This window comes from Heterodontus francisci, chromosome X (genome assembly GCF_036365525.1).
Source record: "Heterodontus francisci isolate sHetFra1 chromosome X, sHetFra1.hap1, whole genome shotgun sequence".
Lineage (NCBI taxonomy): Eukaryota > Metazoa > Chordata > Chondrichthyes > Heterodontiformes > Heterodontidae > Heterodontus > Heterodontus francisci.
The window spans coordinates 2,984,345-3,011,762 of NC_090421.1; the positions used below are offsets into that span (position 1 = coordinate 2,984,345).

The 27,418-nt window shown below is 52.1% G+C and overlaps 1 protein-coding gene across 4 annotated transcripts in view; it reads left to right on the forward strand.

Moving 5' to 3' along the window:
- The window catches only part of LOC137358608 (bromodomain adjacent to zinc finger domain protein 2A-like), a 123,376-nt gene that overhangs the window by 65,439 nt on the left and 30,519 nt on the right, over nt 1-27,418 (forward strand). For all 4 annotated transcript variants that reach the window (XM_068024662.1, XM_068024665.1, XM_068024663.1 and 1 more), the window contains 6 exons: nt 706-767; nt 4,053-4,226; nt 5,403-5,657; nt 9,704-9,918; nt 10,505-10,579; nt 12,061-12,253. In XM_068024662.1, the coding sequence (XP_067880763.1) occupies nt 706-767; nt 4,053-4,226; nt 5,403-5,657; nt 9,704-9,918; nt 10,505-10,579; nt 12,061-12,253 (974 nt within the window). The remainder of the gene's footprint in view (nt 1-705; nt 768-4,052; nt 4,227-5,402; nt 5,658-9,703; nt 9,919-10,504; nt 10,580-12,060; nt 12,254-27,418) is intronic.

Here is a 27,418-nt window from a genome sequence, read left to right on the forward strand (position 1 = left end):
CTGATCCTGCTAAATCCTGTGGGGTTTCTGCTCATTTACCAGGGTAAAGGTGAAACTGTATTGAGTGTTGAGAGGCTCCCTTGAGGTTCTCAGTAATGGATCCTTCTGTAGTCTGCCCTGCATTTCACAATGAAGCCCAATAAACAGATTATTTATAATTAAGGCTAATTTGAATTCTGGTTTGGCTTTGCTGAAATATAGCTCACATTTTATTGCATTCATATGCTTCCTGATTGTTCTTCATCTGAGCAGGGTGATTAGGGTGAGGTGCTTGCCCAGACGGAGGTGTCATTGGCTGTAGCACACTCTCTTTCACCTTGTAAAGGCTGGTCACAGGGTGGTATTGTTAGAGGCCTGGGAGCAGGTTATATGCCCAGCCCTGACAGCTGGAGAGTGGTGCAGACCCATAACATTGTAAATAGGGTAATCTTGCCTACTCCCCCTCCCCCTCAGTTGCATTTTACCACGAGAAATAGATATTTTGCTCAGCGGGGGCATAAAATAGACGTTATTAGATTGTCCACTCGTTATCGGATTCGGGTGGATGTATAACGGGCAGCTGATCTGATAACGCCCATTTTACTTGTCCCCCGCTCCCTTCCAGAGTAGAATTTACCCCTACACCCCATTTTCTGGTTAGATTGGATACAGTATAACTGAAAGCTGATTGATTAATCCAGTTCTCTTTGTGATTTTACTTTTTAGCTGTTCTGAATGAAAAAGAGAAGCAGAAGCTGAAAGCATTGATGAATAAATTGAAGCAAAAGGTTTGAAATCAAAAACCTCATTAAAATATTATTAGAATATCGGACACAAGGGGCTGGTAGTGGGTTTGAGTGCAGCCTAGCCTGTAGGGGATAAAGGCCTCTTGGTCTGACAGCTGCTAAAACTTCTACATGAAATGAGCTTAGGTGGGTTTTCAGCCCGGTTGCCTGGAGACCTGAGTATGCTGGAAATAAAACATAATTCAGTTCTAATTGACACTAATTGGCCAAGCTCGTCAGAGAGGCTGCAAGAGCAGCTTGTGTGGTAAATTGCCACTCTTACGTTAGAAAATATACAGTGTTTTCTGAGATTGGGGTTAAGGCAGTCCAGAGGGAGCTCTGATTTGCATCCAACCTGTGTTGCTAAGTGCCTGATTGTGACACCTTGTGCAAAGAGGAAGAATGTTTATCTGTTTGTTCTCTATCCCACTCAAGAATTTTGATGGACATTTGCTCTGTGAGAAAATTAAACCGTAAACAGAAGGTGATTGACCCTTCAGTATAGAAAGTGTAGGGGGGGGTACTTAAAAAAGTAATTAGGAGAGCGAAAAAACATTGGCGGATAAGATAAAGGAAAATCCTAAGGCGTTTTATAAGTACATTAAGGGAAAGAGGATAACCAGGGAAAGAGTAGGGCCCATTAAGGATCAAAGTGGCAATCTGTGTGTGTCGAGCCGGAGGACATAGGTGAGGTTTTAAATGATTACTTTTCATCTGTGTTCACTATGGAGAAGGACGATGTAGGTGTAGAGATCAGGGAGGGGGATTGTGATATACTTGAACAAATTAGCATTGAAAGGGAGGAAGTATTAGCTGTTTTAGCAGGCTTAAAAGTGGATAAATCCCCAGGCCCAGATGAGATGTATCCCAGGCTGTTATGTGAGGCAAGGGAGGAGATAGCAGGGGCTCTGACACAAATTTTCAAATGCTTTCTGGCCACAGGAGAGGTACCAGAGGACTGGAGGACAGCGAATGTGGTACCACTATTCAAGAAGAGTAGCAGGGATAAACCAGGTAATTACAGGCCAGTGAGTCTAACATCAGTGGTTGGGAAACTATTGGAAAAAATTCTGAGGGACAGGATTAATCTCCACTTGGAAAGGCAGGGATTAATCAGGGATAGTCAGCATAGCTTTGTCAGGGGGAGATCGTGTCTAACTAACTTGATTGAATTTTACAAGGCAGTGAGTAGATGTGTAGATGAGGGTAAAGCAGTTGATGTAGTCTACATGGACTTCAGTAAGACTTTCGATAAAGTCCCGCATGGGAGGTTGGTTAAGAAGGTAAGAGCCGATGGGATCCAGGGTAATTTGGCAAATTGGATCCAAAATTGGCTTAGCGGCAGGAGGCAGAGGGTTATGGTCAAGTGCTGTTTTTGCGAGTGGAAGCCTGTGACCAGTGGTGTACCACAGGGATCAGTGCTGGGACCTTGCTGTTTGTAGTGTACATTAATGATTTAGACATGAATATAGGAGGTATGATCAGTAAGTTTGCAGATGACATGAAAATTGGTGGTGTCATAAATAGTGAGGAGGAAAGCCTTAGATTACAGGACGATATAGATGGGCTGGTAAGATGGGCAGAGCAGTGGCAGATGGAATTTAATCCTGAGAAGTGTGAGGTGATGCATTTTGGGAGGACTAACCAGGCAAGGGAATATACAATGGATGGTAGGACCCGAGGAAGTACAGAGGGTCAGAGGGACCTTGGTGTACTTGTCCATAGATCACTGGGCAGCAGCACAGGTAGATAAGGTGGTTAGGAAGGCATATGGTATACTTGCCTTTGTTAGCCGAGGCATAGAATATAAGAGCAGGGAGGTTATGATGGAGGAAGGATGTGATTGCACTGGAGAGGGTGCAGAGGAGATTCACCACGATGTTGTCTGGGCTGGAGTGTTTCAGCTATGAAGAGAGAATGGATAGGCTAGGGTTGTTTTCCTTAGAGCAGAGAAGGCTGAGGGGGGACATGATTGAGGTATAGAAAATTAGTTTAGATAGGAAGAAACGTTTTCCCTTAGTGGAGGTGTCAATAACCGGGGCATAAATTTAAGGTAAGGAGCAGGAGGATTTGAGGAAAACATTTTTCACTCAGAGGGTGGTTGGAAGGAACACACTGCCTGAAGGGGTGGTAGAGGCAGGGACCCTCACAACATTTAAGAAGTATTTAGATGAGCACTTGAAACGCCATAGCATACAAGGCTACGGGCCAAGTGCTGGAAAATGAGATCAGAATAGTTAGGTGCTTGGTGGCTGGCACAGACACGATGGTCCAAACTGCCTGTTTCTGTGCTGTATAACTCTATGACACTATCCACCTTAAATAAGGCTTACCCTTTTCTCTTCTCTCTGAAAGTCCTGACTTGCTGAGATACAGGTCCACAGTTGGCAGCAGTTCTCTGGTACCTCACTCAAGGGTCCATTCTGCACATATGGGCCTGGACATACATACATTGTACTTGTTATTGCATCAGGAGTAGGGGCTCTGGCTGTATCTCCCCCTCCTTTAGTGTACAGATACTAAGGCCACAGGCTGAGATCAGCTATCTCAGCACAGTCCAGTGATTGACCCTGGAACTTTCATACTCTGTATGGCTGAGCACCCAGATAGTGTATCTAGCACAGCAGTAACTGCAAGCCCCCCCCCCACCTCCCAGAGGTTTGGCAAGATCCAGAGAATTGATCTCAAGTGGAGCATAACTGCTGGCATGGTTGAACTAAATGGCCTCTTTCTGTGTTGCATATTCTGTATAATTTCAGTTGTGTTTCATCGCTGTAACAATCATTCATTGGCCCTGTAACTGTTGTATACAGTGGAATATACTGTCAGTTGGTTTTATTTTACAGATCCTGTTGCATTTGCTGGGATAATGCCATGGTTGCAGAGGCCCAGTAGAACATAGGCATGAAAACAGGAGGAGGCCATTCAGCCCCTCGGGCCTGTTCTCCCAATTAATTAGATCATGGCTATGGGATACCCAATCTACTAACAGATAAGGAATTGCCACTTTGAAGTCTGATTCCCTTAATGGCTTAGTTGGTAAGCATATAACAGCCATACAGATCTGAAGGCTCAAGGTTCAATCCTTAGCCAAGATTGGGCTAGGCTTTAAAGATCCCCCCCATAGTCAAATAGCCTGTTGACACTCTGTCTAGGTTTACACAGGAAGTGTGGACAGAGAGCATGCATGGAACTGTATGCCAGCAGGAATCAATACACTTGGGAGGGTGAAAATTGTGAAGAAAAAGATACAGTGAGTCCCTGACATTTGTCCCTCCTTTACAACAGGGACAGGCCAAACTTCAATCAGGACAGAAGATACTGAAAGCACAAAGGGTGAAAAATGATCAGAAGGAGAAGCAGGTGAAGAGGCAGCAGAAACTGAAACAGAAGCAGCAGAGGCTGCAACTTCTGCAGGAGATGAAGAAACCCACTGAAGACCTGTATTTAACTGATCACAAGGTAAGCAATTACCATGGGCCAAACCAAGAGTAAACTGGGATCATGAACTAACTGTTAAAGGGAAAGACCAGGCTCACAATATATTCTATTTAATACATAGAATACTCTTTTGATAGATCCCAGTGTTCATTTTTTCTCCTCAACTTTATCACCTCTCCAGAAAGTGTTGTTATGGGTGCTGGTCACTCTCCAGTACTTCATCTAAGTGTATGTTCTTCTTCTGGGAACTTAGAAAGCCAGTGTCACCAGCCTATTCAACTGCGCTGGTCATCTGAGCCTGGTCCTGTCCTACAGACAGACAAACACACGCACGCACGCGCACACGCACATGCCCAGTGAGAGTCACTGGATAGGAATGAGGAGTGGGGACCCTGACTGATTGTTCTACAATCTTTTCCAGCTGGTTGCAGTGCCCGCATTGGCACCTTAGCTGAGATCAACAAACTCTCCACAAACCAGCGATCAAACCTGGGACCGTCCTGGTTGATGCAGTTTGGTATCACAGCAGGCAGTCCATTTAGTCACGGAGTCACTGCTTCATGCTGAGTTGGCTGATCTGGGGTGGTACAAATGACTTCAGGACCTCTGAGGTCAGGAGCGGAAAACTCAGTCATGCTGATTGCTACCCATTGACCCAATGCTAGAAGCTATGCGCATGGGGACAGCATTGGGCTTGGCTATGATACATTCAATGTTGAGAATTCTATTGAGGCCTAAATATGGAGAATGGCTTCTTGGGTGAGGTACCAGGGGTGGTTGCCAACTCTGGTTGGATGTAAAATGATAATGGAAAGAAAAGGCACACAATTGTTTTAATGCCTTGATGATATTTCTCCAGGGGCATGCGTTGCAGTGTCCAGGCGATTAATCTTTAATTCCTGGAGACTCCAGGGCAGTCCTGGAGGGTTGGCAACCCTAACCAGAGTGCTGTACCCCAGCAAAAGTCAGCACCTTCAGGAAAGGAGGGGAGAAAAGGGGCAGGTAAGTTCAAGGGTGGGGTGAGGAAGGGGTCCAAATATAGAACTAGCTGTTTAACTTTGCTTTATATATTTCTGTAGCTTCACTGTTTCCCCAGGCAACTAACAATGTAGTGATGTAGATGGTATAATGACTTGGGTATGGTGGGTGGAACTCTGCTATATTAATAGATATTCCTGCCATTTTTTTTTTTTACAGCCTTTACCGGAGCTTGTTCCCATTCCAGGCCTGGTGCTTTCTGGTCATGCCTTTTCTGACTGTCTCACAGTCATTGAGTTTTTGCACAACTATGGCAAGGTGCTAAGTTTCGATACCAGCAAGGATGTGCCCAGCTTGAACACACTCCAGGAAGGTCTGTTGAATGTTGGAGACAATATGGGTGATATCCAGGACCTGCTGATTAGATTACTCCAGATTGCAGTGCTTGATCCGGGATTGCCTCATAAATACCAGGTACAGAGCCTGAACCAGTGACGTGTTCCAAATTCTCCACTAAAACCATATAAGGCAAATGTAGCAGCACGGAGAGAAAATTGGTTGACGGGCAGGAAATCGAGGGTTAGGGTTAATGGGTGGAGATGGGTTGGAAGTATTGTACCCCAGGAGTCAGTGTTAATTGCATTTAATTGTATGCAGGTGGTGGGCATTAACTGGTGCCCCTATAAATAGACCATAGAACTATAGCACAGAAGGAGGCCATTCAGCCGTCGTGTCCATGCCGGCCAAAAAAACTAGCCGCCCAATCTAATCCCACCTTCCAGCACCTGATCCATAGCCTTGCAGGGTACGGCACTTTAGGTGCATGTCCAGGTACCTTTTAAAAGAATTGAGGGTTTCTGCCTCTACCACTGTTCCTGGCAGTGAATTCCAGACACCCACCACCCTCTGGGTGAAAAAGTTTTTCCTCATGTCCCCTCTAATCCTTCTACCAATCACCTTAAACCTGTGCCCCCAGGTAATTGACCTCTCTGCTAGGGGAAACAGGTTCTTCCTGTCTACTCTATCTAGGCCCCTCATAATTTTTTTACACCTCTATTAAGTCACCCCTCAGCCTCCTCTGTTCTAAGGAAAACAACCCTAGCCTATCCAATCTTTCCTCTTAGCTGCAACTTTCGAGCCCTGGCAACATTCTTGTAAATCTCCTCTGTACTCTCTCCAGAGCAATTATGTCCTTCCAGTAATGTGGTGACCAGAACTGTACGCAATACTCCAGCTGTGGCCTAACCAGCATTTTATACAGTTCCAGCATTACATCCCTGCTTTTGTATTCTATACCTCGGCCAATAAAGGAAAGCATTCCATATGCCCTCTTCGCTGCTCTACCTACCTGTCCTGCCACCTTCAGGGACCTGTGGACATGCACTCCAAGGTCTCTCACTTCTTCTACCCCTCTCAATATCCTCCTGTTTATTGTGTATTCCTTCGCTTTATTTTCCCTCCCCAAGTGCATTACCTCACACTTCTCTGGATTGAATTCCATTTGCCACTTTTCCACCCACTCAACCAAACCATTGATATCATTCTGGAGTCTACGGCTATCTTCACTACCAACTACATGGCCAATTTTTGTGTCATCAGCAAATTTCCCAATCATGCCCCCCACATTTAAGTCCAAATCATTAATATATACCACAAACAGCAAGGGACCCAACACTGAGCCCTGTGGAATGCCACTGGAAACAGCTTTCCATTCACAAAAACATCTGTCGACTACTACCCTTTGTTTCCTGTCACTGAGCCAATTCTGGAGCGAACCTGTCACATTCCCCTATATCCCATGGGCTTTCATTTTACTGACCAGTTTGCCATGCGAGACCTTGTCAAATGCCTTACTAAAATCCATGTAGACCACATCCACTGCACTACCCTCTTCAATCCTTCTTGTTACTTCCTCAAAAAACTCAATTAAGTTAGTAAGACATGACGTTCCCTGAACAAATCCCTGCTGACTATCCCTGATTAATCTGTGCCTTTCTAAGTGGCAGTTTATTCTGTCCCTCAATAGATTCTAACAATTTACCCACCACCGAGGTCAGACTGACCAGCCTATAATTATTTGGCACCTTTTTAAACAATGGTACAACGTTCACAGACCTCCAATCGTCTGGTACCTCACCTGTATCTAGTGAGGATTTGAAGAAGATCCTCAGTGCATCCACTATTTCCTCCCTGGCTTCCTTTAACAACCTGGGATGCAATCCATCTGGCCCTGGCGATTTATCCACTTTCAAGGATGTGAGATGCTCTAGTACTTCCTCGCTCATTATGCTTATTGTATCTAATATTTCATACTCCTCCTCTTTAACTACAATGTCCACATCAACCCTCTCCTTTGTGAAGACAGAGAAAAAACTCATTCAGAACCCTGCCTACATGTTCTCCACCGACGCATAAGTTCCCTTGTACATCTCCGATAGGCCCTATCCTTCCCTTAGTTATCCCCCTACTCTTAATGTACTGATAAAACATCTTCGGGTTTTCCTTGATTTTACCTGCCAATAATTTTTCATGTCCTCTCTTTGCTTTTCTAATTTCCTTTTTTACTTCACCCCTGCACTTTCTATACTCCTCTAGGCTTTCTAAAGTGTAAAGATTTTTGTGATCGTCATAAGTTTTCTTTTTCTGCTTTAACTTACCCTGTAAGTTTCTAGATAACCAGGGTGCTCTAGATTTGGCAGTACCACCCTTTATCTTTGTGGGGACATGCCTACACTATGCCTGTAGTATCTCATTTTTGAATGCCTCCCACTGGTTTGCCACTGATTTTCCTGACTGAAACTGTGTTTGTTGGCTTAGGGGGTGTATGCTTGTAATATGTAACTCTGTAAATAAATGCTTATAAAAGTGTGTAAATATTGGCTCCAGTTCTATCCTTCACCAAGTGGCTTTCTGGAATATAACAGTCAGTGCTGGGTCCACTTTTTTGCTCAATACCCACAGATGATTTGGACTGGGCGTAGGGAGTATGATATTGAAATTTGCTGACAACACAAAGGGAGTGGGTTTGGCAAACAGGAAAGACGAAAAAAGACTTCAGGAGGACATAGACAGATTTAACAGAATGGGTGAACAGGTAGCAAATGTAGTTTTATACAGAGAGGTTTGAGGCAATACATTTTGGATGAGGAATATATACAATGGAAAGGGGGTGGGAGATCCAAATAAACAGAGAGACTTAGGGATTCAGATACATCATTCCCTGAAAGTGTGTAGGTAGGTAAAGCTATAAAAACCGTAACATTTTGGGCTTTATAAATAAAGGCATAGAGTACAAAGGCAAAAAAAGTAATAAGTTTGTAGAAGTCAGCGGTTAGCCATAGCTAGATTACTATCTGCAGTTTTGGGAGCCCCATTAATCAAAGGACATTAAGGTCACAGAGACTGTACAATGTAGATTCATCAAGGTGATGCCAGGGATGGGAAACTATAGTCATGAGGAGAGATTTGAGAATCTGATTTGCACTGAAGCAGAGAAGACTAAGAGGAGATTTTATTGAGGTTTTTAAAATGATGAAGGATTTTGATAGGATGAATAGGCAAAGATTATTTCCTCTGATTGAGAATTTTCAAATCAGAGAGTCAAATCCCCTCCCAAACTCTGTAACCTCCTGCAGTCCTTCAAGCTCCCCTCCTGCAATGAACTCTCCGTTCATCTGATTCCGACCTTTTGTGCATCCCCCCCTACTCCCTCAGCCCCATCACTGGTGGCTGTGCCTTCAGCCGCCTCTCTCTCCCCTCTGTGACCCTTCTTAAAACTCACCACTTTGGCCAAGGATTTGAATACGCCTCTTTGACTTGGTGTTAAATTTTGCCTGATTACGCTCCTGTGAAACACCTTGGGAGGTTTTACCACATTAAAGGTGCTATATAAAGGCAAGCTGTTGTTGTGTGAGTCAGCAGTCTGGCACCCACACACCCCTCGAATAAGAAAAATTTGCAGTAAATGGAATTAAACTGCACTCTTCACAAACTCTGGCATTAGAAAGAATAACGCGAGCTGGAAGAATATGTTTCATGACAATAACACATCAATGTGTGACTGCTGATGTAACAACAGTGACTGTACTTCAAAAGTGATCAATCCATTGGCTGTGAAATGCTTTGGGACATCCTGGGGATGTAAATGAAGGTGGCATGTAAATGTATGTCTCTTTGTCTCTCTGTATGTCTCTGGGCTTTGTGTATATAAAATAATGCAGCCTGTGTGAAATAGACTCCAGTCTGTATAATATAACATATAACATACCAATATAACATACCAGCCTGTGTTTTATCCTGTGTCTAGCAGTCTCCAAATGGTGTAATTGTGCATTAACACCTTCCAGCCTATATGTTATCCTATGTGCAACTCTTTCCAGTAGAATCTTGCTATACTGCTGTGCTGTTTGTTGAACTGGAGGAAGCCTTGTATGTTACTTGTATATTGCCTACATGTGTATGTATGTCTTGTATGTTACCCATATGTGTTGTATAACCAATCAAATTCTTCACTTTTGCAGTCAGTAACATTTCTTGGGGAGCGAATCTGTGACATTAGAATTAACCGGGATAATGTATCGGAAGTGCTGCGGATTTTCCTGGAAGCCTACGGTGCTGAGCCTGAGCTCTGTGAAGGTCTGAAAAGCAAATCATTCCAGGCACATTGTTCCGAAAAAAAGGCGGCAGTGCTGGCCTTCCTCGTCAATGAACTGCTGGGGAGCAGTGTGGTAATAAGGTAAGAGGCAAAACATGGAACTTGTTTAACTTACAGAAGAGCCTGCCATCGAGTGGCATTAATACTGGCTCTGCTGAAACGCTAAAAAAAAGGAATGGTCAATTCTTGGTCCGTGCTGAGTTAGCTGATTTCTGTCATTTGTCTCTCTTTCTGTCTCTCTCTCTGTCTCTCCCTCACTCTCTCTCTCTCTCTGGCTCTGACAGGAGTTACCAGAACTGTGGGTGTGTCTCTTATGGAGCTGTGTATCCACTTTGTCTCTGAGTTAGTGCCAATACAGTTGAGATTGGGAACTAATTAGAGTGAAAGATTGAGGGCGTACCTGTATCCTTCTCCAGTGTGAGTTGGGGTAGGTGCATATTGGAGATTGAGTCAGCCTGGGCCACACTCCTCATAGCTACTTAGGGGCAGCCTTGGCAGAGGCCTAGTACCAGGTCAGCTGCCCTCTGAACCAACCAATGGGAATGGAGAACCTGAAAGAAGAAAACAAATAACGAAGAAAAAGGATCCAAAGACAATATGTAAAACATTCCTGTGAAGAAAGCTATGTATTAAAGAATGTCTCTTGATTTGTTTTAACTCTATGCAGGGAAATAGATAAAAACATAGACCATCGAGCCAACATTCGGAAGAACAAGTGGATTGTGGAAGGAAAATTGAGGAGGTAAGGCATTCCACTTGCTGTCTCTTTGTAGCAAAAAAAAGTTCAATTTAAAGAGTGAGTCTGGACCTCATGGATTCCTCCTACAAACCAAATCTGTTAATCTACATCCTCTTTTTCTGTTTGCCCCAGGGTAACACCGAAATTATGGCATTAACAGCAAGTGAATAAGTGATATGCACTCTGGTGTCTGAGCTAGTCAGGAGGACGTGTGAGAGTGAGGCTATGATAACTTCCTCTGATTTAAAAAAAAAATCTTTCTCAACCCCTTGGTATGGGAAACATTCTGGCGTTCAGTACCTCTCCCAGAGTGGCACAACTAAGATTGACAGCTTAACAGAGTGGTGAATTGTGAATATGAACCTGGATCATACTCTGGTGCCTGGCATTGTTCATTCAGGCTATTTTTGTTTATTTTTTAAGCTGTGAATCATCATTAAGTGCTGTCTTCCAAGGTATTATTAAACCTCATTGTGCGATGGATGTGAACTCGTACATACTTTAGTACATACACGCTCATTAACCAAACATAGCAGCATGACTAGCTATTAATTCAGCTCTTTCCTAAGCTCAGTGACCCTTCGAATCCAGTATCTCCCCATGATGTCACAAAACTGTGAATCATAAACACAGCTCTGCTGCTGGCCCAGTGGGTCATGCATTGCTTGCTGCATTGTTGAGCCATATATACCAAAAGGCTCCTGGTTCAATCCCAGGTCTGTTCCGAGTTGGCTGATCTCAGTTGGGGCAGCAGTTGGGGTTTTACAATTGGCCTCAGCAGCTTCTGGGATAGGGTGGAGAAATCAGCTCGGGTTTTTAATCATTTCAGCATATGTATATATATATCAGGTGAGGAAAGATTAGGGTTGACTGTGAAGTCCTCCGCATTCTAATAACCTGTGTACAGCCGCCACATGTGGACTATTTGCCCCTAAATTGGGCGCCCATTTAAGTTTGTTATGGGATTCCTCGCTCTGACCCAAAAATACAGGATATAAAATGGAGAAACTAGCACCTGGGAATTATTTGAAGTTATTTGCATGCAGCGAGTTGCTTTGTTTTTCAGTCTCGCTACAAGTGAGAGGCTTGCTTCACTCCTGCCAAGCTGCAGAAGCTGTTATTGAGGAGTAAAAACAAGAAATGCTGGAACCACTCAGCAGGTCTGGCAGCATCTGTGAAAAGAGAAGCAGAGTTAACGTTTCGGGTCAGTGACCCTTCATCGTTCATGAGTTCCGATGAAGGGTCACTGACCCGAAACGTTAACTCTGCTTCTCTTTTCACAGATGCTGCCAGACCTGCTGAGTGGTTCCAGCATTTCTTGTTTTTATTTCAGATTTCCAGCATCTGCAGTATTTTGCTTTTATTTTACTGTTATTGAGGAGAATTTCTAAGCTCTGCACTGTGATTCTCTGCAAATTGTTAACTGAAGACAAAGTGAGGTGAAAGACTTTTTTATTTTGTTCATTTCTCCTGATGATCGGTAGATTAAAGAGAGCTCTGGCAAAGAAGAAAGGGATTCGCGAGCCCGATTGCAATGTGGAGGGCAGGAGAAGGAAACAAGGCCTCGATTCTGAAGAAGACCACAACAGTACTGCAGCAGGCAACGGGAATGAAGAGAGTGCGAAGGAGGAAACTAAAGAAAAATCATCAGAAAGAAGGACCGATGGAACTAATAAGGTTAATTGATGTTTCAGGCTGTTTCTTTTAACCACCAAATATTCCTTACCCTTTGTCTAACTTCCTGTATGTGTCACATCCATTCCCTAGCTAATGCAACAAAGAAAGGAGCACTTCTTCAAATGTCCCTCTGTAACTGATGCTACAAGGTATGCGAAAGTGACTGAGGTCACTCTCTCAACCCCTGAAATCATCCTTCTCTGCAGATTGCTCTGGCAGATATTCGATGCCTCCCAGGGCAGCCCCAGTTGCTCTAGATGACTTCAAACCAGCCTGGAAACTGATTCAAAGCCATCAGAGCCCTGGGAAAATGCTGCATACCCACATAGTTGTCAGGATTGTTGTCTGATGTTGTGTTACCAGAGCTACTGGGCTTCCAGCCCACCTTACTGCCAATGTTCTCTTGTGCATGCTTAATCGTTTAGCGCAAAAAAACATTAACAAGACTTTTAAATAACAAAATTTGTAAGAGGCTTGTCATGGAGTGGCACAGGTCACACTTGTTACACATAGAATTACATAGAATATACAGAACAGAAAAAGGCCATTTGGCCCAAACAGTCAATGCCGGCGTTTATACTCCACTCTTGGGAAGTGCTGCCGAAGAAGCCTTGGCAAGTTGCTGCAGTGCATTTTGTAGACAGCACACATTGTGGCCACAGTGCACCAGTCTTCTGATCAGGACAGGTATCTGGTGACATCACTGATTTGAAATGTGGGTTAATGGCCCATTTCATCTCTGCTAGCTCTTTCAAACCCGATCTGCAGCTTCAGTTCATTTTATGATCAATTGATGAACGGCGTTTGGATCCATCTGTGGTAGTTATCAGTATATGGGCTGCATTTGATATTCAGATTTGATGAAGCAATTCCCTTTTAACTAAATTTCAATATATAAAAAAAAATATGCTATTTGTGCCCAACAAGGGAAGGGGTGTTAGGCCTGGGAATGGAATGTTCTCCAACAGCTTGTAAAAACATCCTAAGGCGCTTCACAGAAGCGATTATCAAACAGTATTTGACACTGAGCCGCATTAGAAGATATTAAGGTAAATGACCAAAAGCTTGGTCAAAGAGGTACATTTTAAGGTGTGTCTTAAAGGTGGAAAGAGGGGTAGAAATGCAGATAGGTTTAGGAAGGGAATTCCAGAGCTTCAGGCCTTGGCAGCTGAAGGCACGGCCGCCAATGAGGGAGCAATTAAAATCAAACACTCCCAGGGCAGCTACAGCACGGGGTTAAATACAGAGTAAAGCTCCCTCTACACTGTCCCCATCAAACACTCCCCAGGACAGGTACAGTACAAGGGGTTAGATACAGAGTAAAGCTCCCTCTACACTGTCCCCATCAAACACTCCCAGGACAGGTACAGTACAGGGGGTTAGATACAGAGTAAAGCTCCCTCTACACTGTCCCATCAAACACTCCCAGGACAGGTACAGTACAGGGGGTTAGATACAGAGTAAAGCTCCCTCTACACTGTCCCATCAAACACTCCCAGGACAGGTACAGCACTGGGATTGGCTGCTCTCTGATTTGGGAGCCTGAGTGTTGAGAGCCTCAACGAGGTGCAGCTGAGAGTGCTGGTGGCAGTTGGAGGTTGCAGAGGTGGAGAGAGGAGCTGCACTGAGCAAGGGAGAGCAGCTACCAACAAGCAGAGGAAAACTCCAACAACAGTCTCCATTAAAGAGAAGAAAGAGACATTTTTTGGAACAAGGCTTTGTCTGGAGGTGGGTGCTGAACACCAGTAATTTACTTTGGACTGTTGGGGGAGGAACAAGTGGCTGGAACAACAAGGGGTGGGGCTGCCAATTCAACAGGAGTCTGTGCTGCTGCAAAAGCACACAGGGAAGCTCCCTCCCCACCCCAATTGCCAAACCTGGGTCAGCTGAAGCTGCCCAGCTAAACAGACGGAAGGGGATAGATAGTGCCTGGGCAGCTTCAGCTGACCCAGGTGAAGACGACTCCCCCAACCAGAAGACCGGAAGACCAACTTCAAAGACTGTTTGTTTTAAGTGTACTGTGAGCACCACCTCCAGAAAGCAAGTCATCCCTTCCAGCCTGCCTTTGCCTCTCCTCTCTTACCTCAGCCTCTCCACTAACCTGTTGTTTGTTTGTTTGTCTTTTCAAATTTTTCTGTGAATCTGTTATTTAGTGTGCAAGTCCACAATTTGGGGTGGGTTTAGCTCTTGGACCCATGGCAAGCCCTTCATCACCGGTGGCGGGGCCCTCTACTACCTACGCAGCTGCAGCTTCTGTGGCTGCCCACGTGGCCCCGTCACCCTTTAAATTATTGACATGCAGCCATGGGGTGAAGAGCTATCCCCACCCCAACATGTCTATTGAGGCCTGCGTTAAGGCAATGGCCGTGGTTGTCGGCCCCTCGGCCATTGTTGCGGCCTCAAAAATGTATGGGAAGGCTGTGTTCTTTTTGAAGACTGAGCGGGCGGTGTCCCTGGCCCTGAGTAAAGGGCTCACTGTGGGGGGGACCTTCCTGCCAGTGGACCCTCTGGGGGCCACTGCGCATCGGATAATGTTGTCCAACGTCCCACCCTTCATTCCCAGTGAGCTCCTCCTCCCCCACCTACACCATCTGGGGGAGGTGAGGTCGGGGATCACCCCAGTCCGGCTTGGTCTTCGGGAGCACAGCCTCCAACATGTCTACTCCTTCCGCCGCCAGTTATTTATGCAGCTGGCGCGGGAGGAGGACACGGAGGGCCAATTTAATGTGGAGTTCCAGGGGACGGCCTACCGCGTCTTTTGGACCTCGGACGGGGCGCGGTGCCACGTCTGCAAGGGGGTGGGGCATGTTCGGAAGAACTGCCCCAACCTCCCGGCCGCCAGCTCCACCTCGGCGGCCCAGAGTGGTTCCACAGCACCTCCTCCCACTCCCCCCGCACATCCAACAGACACCGCTCAGTCGGTTCCGGAGGCTGTGGTTTTCACAGCCTCTGGCGGGGAGGGGAGCGTCCGTCCGAGCGGAAGGAAGACGCGGGGAAAAAAGAAACATCGTGAGGCGCGTCCCCTGGACACTTTGACTCAACCCGAGCCTGAGCTCAGCCCAAAGCCCATTCCCATGGAATCCACCTGTCCCAGGGCTGGGCTCAGGCCCAGGGTGACTAAAAAAGGAAAAAAGGGTGCGGAGGCGGAGGCCTCTGATGACATGGAGGTCTCTGAGTCTCCGCGCCCAAGTGCGAAAAAGAGGAGAAGGCACCCCTCCACAGAAATAACACAGGGCCCTGAGGTGCAGGGCCCATCTGTTGGAGGGGAGCTGCCTCCTGTTTCTGGTCCTCAGGTGCCCCCTACCGCCACCACCAAGGCTGCAAAGTCCGGGCAGGTGCTCCCTATTCCTCAGGATGGAGGGGAGGGGATGGCCCCGGTACGTGAGGCCCCTCCTGAAGGAGTAAGTGGGGCCCTGCTTGTGGTGGGGGAGCCTGGGGAAACCGCCCATTCCGCCACTGCTACTGGGTCGGGTGTCCTGAATGAAGGGGAGGGCGAGGCCCCAGAGGGTCGGGCCTCCCAGCCGGAGTCCACCACCAACCAGGAGACACCCGACCCAGTTATAACTGAGAATGCTGCCCCATCTGCTGGGCCTGTGGGTGCTGGCGGAGCGGGAGATGGCCTCCTCTCGCCGCCTCCAGTCTCGGCTCCGGCTGGTTTCCCGGAGTCCGGAACTTCTGTCTCCCCTGGACCAGTCATTGGCCTGGGGATGGAGGTGGAGGGGGGTCCTGAACCGCTGGTGCCTACAGGCTCCAGTTTCACAATAGAACCCAGAGAGGACTCCTCCGCCATCGATCCTGGGGGTGGGATCGTGACGGAGGCGGGACCAGCTGGCGCGGCCGGGACGTCCGCCCCACAGTGTGTGGTGGATGTGTCGGCCGCTGGCGGTGACGACCCGGAGGAGGATGGGGATTCGGTGCGGGGCACGGAGGATGATCTTGATTCCATCGCCAGTGAGGTGGTGGAGTCCCTCGTGCCTCCCACCGAATCTCCTCTCATCCCCACGGCGGAACTCCGGGATTTCCTCGCGGCTTGCAGAGGTTGCCGCAATAAAGTTCAGCTGGCCCTCGACCGTTGGTCGAATCTGGCGCTGATCATCCAGTCCGTCCGTGCCGCCCTTAAGATAGCGGGCAAGCGCGCGGACGTGAAACTGGTTGAGAGGCGCCGTTTTAATGTGTTCCTCAATGGGTTGCTGGGGGAGTGGAGGGCCAGGTGCACTTCCACTCCCTCCTCACAGTGAGCTGTTGGTGACGGGTTTTACGTACCTTTGACATGAAGATAACCATAGCCAGCCTCAACATCAACGGCAGCAGAGGGGCTCACCGCAGATTTCACAATCTCTCAGTCCTTAGGGAAGGGAGATACGCGGTGAGCTTTCTGCAGGAAACCCACACCGTTCCGGGAGACGAAGCCACCTGGCTCCTGGAGTGGCAGGGTGGGGTCTACATGAGTCACCTCACCCCTATTTCTAGTGGGGTGGCTATCTTGTTGGCCCCGACTTTTCAGCCGGAGATCTTGGGGGTCAAGGAGCTAGTGCCGGGCCGCTTGCTCCACCTCGCCGTTCGCCTGGGTAGCGTGCCGCTCCACTTTGTGAACGTGTACGCGCCCAGGCCCGGCGCTTTGCAAGCGCGCTTCTTTGAAGAAGTGTCCGCTCTCTTGAGCTCCATCGACAGCGGCGAGTGCATCATCCTCGGGGGGGATTTTAACTGCACCCTCGAGGTGGGGGATCGCTCCGGTCCCCAGCGCGGCCAAGCGTCGGTGGAGAAGTTGAGGGGACTGATCAGCTCCCTTAACTTGGTGGACGTCTGGCGGAATCTCCATCCCGACTCCAGCGCCTTCACGTGGAGGTCTGGAGGAGGGGGGTCGCGAATCGACCGCCTCTACATTTCGCAGGCGTACGTCTCCCGCGTTTCGGCGGCCTCCATGCGGCTGGTGCCGTGCTCGGACCACCGCCTGGTGTGGGCGGAGTTCACTCCGCTCCGCACGCGGGCGGGGTCCGCGTACTGGCACTTTAACAACCGGCTGCTGGAGGACGTGCGATTTCGGGACTCGTTCTGTCGATTCTGGACCGACTGGAGAAGGAAGCAGGGGGGCTTCCCCTCCTTGAGGCTATGGTGGGATGTGGGCAAGACTCACATCCGCGTCTTCTGTCAGGAGTACGCGAAGGGGTCGACCAAGAGGCGGGAAGCCGAGGTCGGGCGCCTTGAGAGGGAGGTGCTCGACTTGGAATCCCGCCTCGGTCATGCCGTCGCGGACCCGGCCCTGTGGCAGGCGTACAAAGAGAAGAAGGGCGCGCTGAGGAACCTGCAGCTCATAGGGTCCCGAGGCGCGTACGTGAGGTCGCGGATCCAGATCCTGGAAGATTTGGACCGCGCCTCACCCTTCTTCTACTCGCTGGAAAAATGGCGGGGGGTCCGTAAGCAGCTTGTCGAGCTGCTGGCCGACGACGGATCCTCCATCACGGATCCGGAGGGAATGGGCCTCCTGGTCCGGACGTATTACAGTGCGTTGTTCTCTCCGGATCCGTCCAGCGAGGATGCGCGCAGAGTTTTGTGGGAGGACCTGCCGCAGGTCAGCCCGGAGGGCGCCGAAGGATTGGAGGCTCCGCTCACGTTGGCGGAGCTGACTGGCGCCCTCCACCAGCTCTCGAGGGGCAAATCCCCAGGGCTGGATGGGTTGACCGTGGAGTTCCTCAGGGCGTTCTGGGACGTCCTGGGGGACGATTACGCGCGGGTCCTGGGGGAAAGCCTGGCGACCGGGGAGATGCCCCTCTCGTGGCGCAGGGCGGTCATCGTCCTGCTGCCGAAGAGGGGCGATCTCCGCCTGCTTAAAAACTGGCGTCCGGTCTCCCTCCTCAGCACGGATTATAAGATCTTTGCCCGGGCTATGTCTACCCGCCTGGGCTCCGTGCTGGCCCACATGATCCACCCCGACCAGTCCTACACGGTCCCGGGCCGGTCCATCCAGGACAACATCCACCTGGTCCGGGACCTGATCCATCTTTCCCAGAGGACTGGTCAGTCGGTCGCCTTTCTCTCCCTCGATCAGGAGAAGGCGTTCGACAGGGTGGATCACGATTACCTTTTCGGGACTCTGCGCGCTTTCGGACTCGGGCCGCATTTCGTGGCCCGGGTCCGACTTTTATACGCCGCCGCAGAGTGTCTAGTCAAAGTTAACGGGTCCTTGACGGCGCCCCTTCGATTTGGGAGAGGAGTGCGTCAGGGATGCCCCATGTCCGGCCAATTGTATACCATCTGCGTGGAGCCCTTCCTGTGCCTGCTTCGCAGGAGGTTGACGGGATTGGCTCTGCGCGAGCCGGCCATGCGGGTCGTCCTCTCGGCTTACGCCGACGACGTGCTCCTCGCAATCACAGATCCCGTTGACTCGCGGAGGATGCGCGACTGCCAGCAGACCTTTTCTGCCGCGTCCTCCGCGAGGATCAATTGGGAGAAATGTTCCGGACTCCTGGTTGGTCAGTGGCGGGTGGATTCCCTGCCGGAGGAGATGACACCTTTTGCGTGGAGCACCACGCACCTCCTCTATCTGGGAGTCCACCTTAGCCCCGCTGAGGAAGCCTGGCCGGCAAACTGGCAGGAGTTGGAGGCGAAAGTCACCGCTCGGCTGGGGCGCTGGACAGGACTGCTCCGAGTGCTTTCCTACAGGGGCCGAGCGTTGGTCATAAACCAACTGGTGGCCTCCATGCTGTGGTACCGGTTGGTCACTTTGGCCCCGCCCCCTGTATTTGCCACCAAGATCCAGAAGAAACTCGTCGATTTCTTCTGGGGCAAGAGGAAACACTGGGTCTCTGCCGCGGTCCTGAGTCTCCCGATCGAGGAGGGCGGTCAGTCGCTGGTGTGCGTCCGCACCCAGGCTGCGACTCTCCGCCTTCGGACCCTGCAGAGATACCTGTACGTCGAGCGTCCTCCCAGATGGTGTGCGCTGGCGACGTATTTTTTCCGTCAGTGTCACTGCCTTCAAGACGACACGCAGCTCCCGGTGGAGTCCGTTAGCCGCGCCTCTCTGAGGGAGTTGCCTGTCTTTTACCGGGATCTTTTCCGAGTCTGGAACATGGTCGCCTCCAGTCAGGGCGCTCCCCCGCCGGCGGAGGAGAGCGCCTCGGCTGTCCGGGCGGCCGACTCCGGGGACGGTCCGGCGGGCGGAGGAGTAGCTGAAACCCCCGGGACGCCCCTCACTGTGGGTGGCGAGGGGGCTCGGGAGTGCGGAGCGATCCCGGCCGAGCTGACCCCCGCTGGGCCGGAACTGCTCATCGGACCCAGGCCCCGAAACCCTCCTCGGGAGCCGGTCCCGCACAACCCGAGCCGCCTCTCGGGAATGCCCTCCGTGCCATTCCAATCGGCGCGGAGGGGTTTCCTGTACGGGCTGCTCCTGCACACTTTCCACTTCCTCGCCCTCGTCAGCCGGCCGGACACGCCCTGGCGGTCCGCGTTGCCATCTGGCGGCGAGGGGAAACCCCGATGGAGGTCTCTCTACGCGGGAGTCTTCCCCCTTTACATCGGGGACCTGGGGTGGAGGGTGCTGCACAGAGCAGTCCCGTGCAATAGGCTTTTAAGTAGGTTCACGGACTCCCAGGCCACCTGTACTTTCTGCGGCCTGGACGAGTCCGTGTTCCACATTTATACGGAGTGTGCGAGGTTGCAGCCCCTATTTGAGTATCTGAAGGGGCTGCTCCTCAAATTCTGGCTGCACTTCAGTCCCACGCTCCTGATCTTTGGGCACCCGGTGCGGAGGGGCTTGGGCCGGGAGGAGGATCTCCTCGTCGGTCTGCTCCTGGGCCTGGCCAAGGTGGCAATTCACAGGTCCAGGTTGCGGGCCGTCGGGGGTTCCGTCCTCCCTGATTGCCTGCCCCTCTTCCGCGGTTACGTTCGCGCCCGGGTGTCCCTGGAAAAGGAGCATGCGGTGTCCGCCGGTACGCTTGAGGCCTTCCGCGACCGGTGGGCACCGCAGGGACTGGAGTGCATCGTCGACGCCGAGAATGGCATTTTAATTTGAGTTTTTTGTTTATTTATCTGTTTTAATAAAGTTATTTTAAAACTGTAAATATGTACATAAAGGGGGCCTGAGGGATAAAGGCCCCCTCGATGTGAAAAATATAAAAGGGGCCTGGGGTATAAAGGTCACCTTGTGGAAAAAAAAAAAAAAAAAAAAAAAAAAAAAACGGGGTTAGATACAGAGTAAAGCTCCTTAAAAAAAAAAGAAAAAAAAAAAAAAAAAAAAAACGGGGTTAGAATAAGGAAAAAAAGAAAAAAAAAAAAACTGGGATTGGCTGCTCTCTGATTTGGGAGCCTGAGTGTTGAGAGCCTCAACGAGGTGCAGCTGAGAGTGCTGGTGGCAGTTGGAGGTTGCAGAGGTGGAGAGAGGAGCTGCACTGAGCAAGGGAGAGCAGCTACCAACAAGCAGAGGAAAACTCCAACAACAGTCTCCATTAAAGAGAAGAAAGAGACATTTTTTGGAACAAGGCTTTGTCTGGAGGTGGGTGCTGAACACCAGTAATTTACTTTGGACTGTTGGGGGAGGAACAAGTGGCTGGAACAACAAGGGGTGGGGCTGCCAATTCAACAGGAATCTGTGCTGCTGCAAAAGCACACAGGGAAGCTCCCTCCCCACCCCAATTGCCAAGCCTGGGTCAGCTGAAGCTGCCCAGCTAAACAGACGGAAGGGGATAGATAGTGCCTGGGCAGCTTCAGCTGACCCAGGTGAAGACGACTCCCCCAACCAGAAGACCGGAAGACCAACTTCAAAGACTGTTTATTTTAAGTGTACTGTGAGCACCACCTCCAGAAAGCAAGTCATCCCTTTCAGCCTGCCTTTGCCTCTCCTCTCTTACCTCAGCCTCTCCACTAACCTGTTGTTTGTTTGTTTGTCTTTTCAAATTTTTCTGTGAGTCGCTGTTATTTAGTGTGCAAGTCCACAATTTGGGGTGGGTTTAGCTCTTGGACCCATGGCAAGCCCTTCATCACCGGTGGCGGGGCCCTCTACTACCTACGCAGCTGCAGCTTCTGTGGCTGCCCACGTGGCCCCGTCACCCTTTAAATTATTGACATGCAGCCATGGGGTGAAGAGCTATCCCCACCCCAACATGTCTATTGAGGCCTGCGTTAAGGCAATGGCCGTGGTTGTCGGCCCCTCGGCCATAGTTGCGGCCTCAAAGATGTATGGGAAGGCTGTGTTCTTTTTGAAGACCGAGCGGGCGGTGTCCCTGGCCCTGAGTAAAGGGCTCACTGTGGGGGGGACCTTCCTGCCAGTGGACCCTCTGGGGGCCACTGCGCATCGGATAATGTTGTCCAACGTCCCACCCTTCATTCCCAGTGAGCTCCTCCTCCCCCACCTGCACCATCTGGGGGAGGTGAGGTCGGGGATCACCCCAGTCCGGCTTGGTCTTCGGGAGCACAGCCTCCAACATGTCTACTCCTTCCGCCACCAGTTATTTATGCAGCTGGCGCGGGAGGAGGACACGGAGGGCCAATTTAATGTGGAGTTCCAGGGGACGGCCTACCGCGTCTTTTGGACCTCGGACGGGGCGCGGTGCCATGTCTGCAAGGGGGTGGGGCATGTTCGTAAGAACTGCCCCAACCTCCCGGCCGCCAGCTCCACCTCGGCGGCCCAGAGTGGTTCCACAGCACCTCCTCCCACTCCCCCCGCACATCCAACAGACACCGCTCAGTCGGTTCCGGAGGCTGTGGTTTTCACAGCCTCTGGCGGGGAGGGGAGCGTCCGTCCGAGCGGAAGGAAGACGCGGGGAAAAAAGAAACATCGTGAGGCGCGTCCCCTGGACACTTTGACTCAACCCGAGCCTGAGCTCAGCCCAAAGCCCATTCCCATGGAATCCACCTGTCCCAGGGCTGGGCTCAGGCCCAGGGTGACTAAAAAAGGAAAAAAGGGTGCGGAGGCCTCTGATGACATGGAGGTCTCTGAGTCTCCGCGCCCAAGTGCGAAAAAGAGGAGAAGGCACCCCTCCACAGAAATAACACAGGGCCCTGAGGTGCAGGGCCCATCTGTTGGAGGGGAGCTGCCTCCTGTTTCTGGTCCTCAGGTTCCCCCTACCGCCACCACCAAGGCTGCAAAGTCCGGGCAGGAGCACTCTATTCCTCAGGATGGAGGGGAGGGGATGGCCCCGGTACGTGAGGCCCCTCCTAAAGGAGTAAGTGGGGCCCTGCTTGTGGTGGGGGAGCCTGGGGAAACCGCCCATTCCGCCACTGCTACTGGGTCGGGTGCCCTGAATGAAGGGGAGGGCGAGGCCCCAGAGGGTCGGGCCTCCCAGCCGGAGTCCACCACCAACCAGGAGACACCCGACCCAGTTATAACTGAGAATGCTGCCCCATCTGCTGGGCCTGTGGGTGCTGGCGGAGTGGGAGATGGCCTCCTCTCGCCGCCTCCAGTCTCGGCTCCGGCTGGTTTCCCGGAGTCCGGAACTTCTGTCTCCCCTGGACCACTCGTTGGCCTGGGGATGGAGGTGGAGGGGGGTCCTGAACCGCTGGTGCCTACAGGCTCCAGTTTCACAATAGAACCCAGAGAGGACTCCTCCGCCATCGATCCTGGGGGTGGGATCGTGACGGAGGCGGGACCAGCTGGCGCGGCTGGGACGTCCGCCCCACAGTGTGTGGTGGATGTGTCGGCCGCTGGCGGTGACGACCCGGAGGAGGATGGGGATTCGGTGCGGGGCACGGAGGATGATCTTGATTCCATCGCCAGTGAGGTGGTGGAGTCCCTCGTGCCTCCCACCGAATCTCCTCTCATCCCCACGGCGGAACTCCGGGATTTCCTCGTGGCTTGCAGAGGTTGCCGCAATAAAGTTCAGCTGGCCCTCGACCGTTGGTCGAATCTGGCACTGATCATCCAGTCCGTCCGTGCCGCCCTTAAGATAGCGGGCAAGCGCGCGGACGTGAAACTGGTTGAGAGGCGCCGTTTTAATGTGTTCCTCAATGGGTTGCTGGGGGAGTGGAGGGCCAGGTGCACTTCCACTCCCTCCTCACAGTGAGGTGTTGGTGACGGGTTTTAAGTACCTTTGACATGAAGATAACCATAGCCAGCCTCAACATCAACGGCAGCAGAGGGGCTCACCGCAGATTTCACAATCTCTCAGTCCTTAGGGAAGGGAGATACGCGGTGAGCTTTCTGCAGGAAACCCACACCGTTCCGGGAGACGAAGCCACCTGGCTCCTGGAGTGGCAGGGTGGGGTCTACATGAGTCACCTCACCCCTATTTCTAGTGGGGTGGCTATCTTGTTGGCCCCGACTTTTCAGCCGGAGATCTTGGGGGTCAAGGAGCTAGTGCCGGGCCGCTTGCTCCACCTCGCCGTTCGCCTGGGTAGCGTGCCGCTCCACTTTGTGAACGTGTACGCGCCCAGGCCCGGCGCGTTGCAAGCGCGCTTCTTTGAAGAAGTGTCCGCTCTCTTGAGCTCCATCGATAGCGGCGAGTGCATCATCCTCGGGGGGGATCTTAACTGCACCCTCGAGGTGGGGGATCGCTCCGGTCCCCAGCGCGGCCAAGCGTCGGTGGAGAAGTTGAGGGGACTGATCAGCTCCCTTAACTTGGTGGACGTCTGGCGGAATCTCCATCCCGACTCCAGCGCCTTCACGTGGAGGTCTGGAGGAGGGGGGTCGCGAATCGACCGCCTCTACATTTCGCAGGCGTACGTCTCCCGCGTTTCGGCGGCCTCCATGCGGCTGGTGCCGTGCTCGGACCACCGCCTGGTGTGGGCGGAGTTCACTCCGCTCCGCACGCGGGCGGGGTCCGCGTACTGGCACTTTAACAACCGGCTGCTGGAGGACGTGCGATTTCGGGACTCGTTCTGTCGATTCTGGGCCGACTGGAGAAGGAAGCAGGGGGGCTTCCCCTCCTTGAGGCTATGGTGGGATGTGGGCAAGACTCACATCCGCGTCTTCTGTCAGGAGTACGCGAAGGGGTCGACCAAGAGGCGGGAAGCCGAGGTCGGGCGCCTTGAGAGGGAGGTGCTCGACTTGGAATCCCGCCTCGGTCATGCCGTCGCGGACCCGGCCCTGTGGCAGGCGTACAAAGAGAAGAAGGGCGCGCTGAGGAACCTGCAGCTCATAGGGTCCCGAGGCGCGTACGTGAGGTCGCGGATCCAGATCCTGGAAGATTTGGACCGCGCCTCACCCTTCTTCTACTCGCTGGAAAAATGGCGGGGGGTCCGTAAGCAGCTCATCGAGCTGCTGGCCGACGACGGATCCTCCATCACGGATCCAGAGGGAATGGGCCTCCTGGTCCGGACTTATTACAGTGCGTTGTTCTCTCCGGATCCGTCCAGCGAGGATGCGCGCAGAGTTTTGTGGGAGGACCTGCCGCAGGTCAGCCCGGAGGGCGCCGAAGGATTGGAGGCTCCGCTCACGTTGGCGGAGCTGACTGGCGCCCTCCACCAGCTCTCGAGGGGCAAATCCCCAGGGCTGGATGGGTTGACCGTGGAGTTCCTCAGGGCGTTCTGGGACGTCCTGGGGGACGATTACGCGCGGGTCCTGGGGGAAAGCCTGGCGACCGGGGAGATGCCCCTCTCGTGGCGCAGGGCGGTCATCGTCCTGCTGCCGAAGAGGGGCGATCTCCGCCTGCTTAAAAACTGGCGTCCGGTCTCCCTCCTCAGCACGGATTATAAGATCTTTGCCCGGGCTATGTCTACCCGCCTGGGCTCCGTGCTGGCCCACATGATCCACCCCGACCAGTCCTACACGGTCCCGGGCTGGTCCATCCAGGACAACATCCACCTGGTCCGGGACCTGATCCATCTTTCCCAGAGGACTGGTCAGTCGGTCGCCTTTCTCTCCCTCGATCAGGAGAAGGCGTTCGACAGGGTGGATCACGATTACCTTTTCGGGACTCTGCGCGCTTTCGGACTCGGGCCGCATTTCGTGGCCTGGGTCCGACTTTTATACGCCGCCGCAGAGTGTCCAGTCAAAGTTAACGGGTCCTTGACGGCGCCCCTTCGATTTGGGAGAGGAGTGCGTCAGGGGTGTCCCATGTCCGGCCAATTGTATACCATCTGCGTGGAGCCCTTCCTGTGCCTGCTTCGCAGGAGGTTGACGGGATTGGCTCTGCGCGAGCCGGCCATGCGGGTCGTCCTCTCGGCTTACGCCGACGACGTGCTCCTCGCAATCACAGATCCCGTTGACTTGCGGAGGATGCGCGACTGCCAGCAGACCTTTTCTGCCGCGTCCTCCGCGAGGATCAATTGGGAGAAATGTTCCGGACTCCTGGTTGGTCAGTGGCGGGTGGACTCCCTGCCGGAGGAGATGACACCTTTTGCGTGGAGCACCACGCACCTCCTCTATCTGGGAGTCCAGCTTAGCCCCGCTGAGGAAGCCTGGCAGGCAAACTGGCAGGAGTTGGAGGCGAAAGTCACCGCTCGGCTGGGGCGCTGGACAGGACTGCTCCGAGTGCTTTCCTACAGGGGCCGAGCGTTGGTCATAAACCAACTGGTGGCCTCCATGCTGTGGTACCGGTTGGTCACTTTGGCCCCGCCCCCTGTATTTGCCACCAAGATCCAGAAGAAACTCGTCGATTTCTTCTGGGGCAAGAGGAAACACTGGGTCTCTGCCGCGGTCCTGAGTCTCCCGATTGAGGAGGGAGGTCAGTCGCTGGTGTGCGTCCGCACCCAGGCTGCGACTCTCCGCCTTCGGACCCTGCAGAGATACCTGTACGTCGAGCGTCCTCCCAGATGGTGTGCGCTGGCGACGTATTTTTTCCGCCAGTGTCACTGCCTTCAAGACGACACGCAGCTCCCGGTTGAGTCCGTTAGCCGCGCCTCTCTGAGGGAGTTGCCTGTCTTTTACCGGGATCTATTCCGAGTCTGGAACATGGTCGCCTCCAGTCAGGGTGCTCCCCCGCCGGCGGAGGAGAGCGCCTCGGCTGTCCGGGTGGCTGACTCCGGGGACGGTCCGGCGGGCGGAGGAGTAGCCGAAACCCCCGGGACGCCCCTCACTGCGGGTGGCGAGGGGGCTTGGGAGTGCGGAGCGATCCCGACAGAGCTGACCCCCGCTCGGCCGGAACTGCTCATCGGACCCAGGCCCCGAAACCCTCCTCGGGAGCCGGTCCCGCACAACCCGAGCCGCCTCTCGGAAATGCCCTCCGTGCCATTCCAATCGGCGCAGAGGGCTTTCCTGTACGGGCTGCTCCTGCACACTCTCCACTTCCTCGCCCTCGTCAGCCGGCCGGACACGCCCTGGCGGTCCGTGTTGCCATCTGGTGGCGAGGGGAAACCCCGATGGAGGTCTCTCTACGCGGGAGTCTTCCCCCTTTACATCGGGGACCTGGGGTGGAGGGTGCTGCACAGAGCAGTCCCGTGCAATAGACTTTTAAGTAGGTTCACGGACTCCCAGGCCGCCTGTACTTTCTGCGGCCTGGACGAGTCCGTGTTCCATGTTTATACGGAGTGTGCGAGGTTGCAGCCCTTCTTTGAGTATCTGAAGGGGCTGCTCCTCAAATTCTTGCTGCACTTCAGTCCCACGCTCCTGATCTTTGGGCACCCGGTGCGGAGGGGCGTGGGCCGGGAGGAGGATCTCCTCGTCGGTCTGCTCCTGGGCCAGGCCAAGGTGGCAATTCACAGGTCCAGGTTGCGGGCCGTCGGGGGTTCCGTCCTGCCCGATTGCCTGCCCCTCTTCCGCGGTTACGTTCGCGCCCGGGTGTCCCTGGAGAAGGAGCATGCGGTGTCTGCCGGTACGCTTGAGGCCTTCTGCGACCGGTGGGCACCGCAGGGACCGGAGTGCATCATTGACGCCGAAAATGGCATTTTAATTTGAGTTTTTGTTGATTTATCTGGTCTTAAATAAAGTTATTTTTTTTTAAACCTGTAAATATGTATATAAAGGGGGCCTGAGGAATAAAGGCCCCCTCAACATGAAAATATAAAAGGGGCCTGGGGTATAAAGGTCACCTTAAAACAAAAACGGGGGTTAGATAAAAAAAAAACGGGGGTTAAAAAAAAAGAAAAAGAAAAAAAAAAACGGGGGTTAGATACAGAGTAAAGCTCCCTCTACACTGCCCCATCAAACATTCCCAGGACAGGTAAAGCACGGGGGTTAGATAAAAAAAATTGGGGGTTAGATACAGAGTAAAAAAAAACGGGTTAGATACAGAGTAAAGCTCCCTCTACACTGTCCAAACAATGTGCCTTGAGCCGAACCTCATAAGGAAGCCCCCA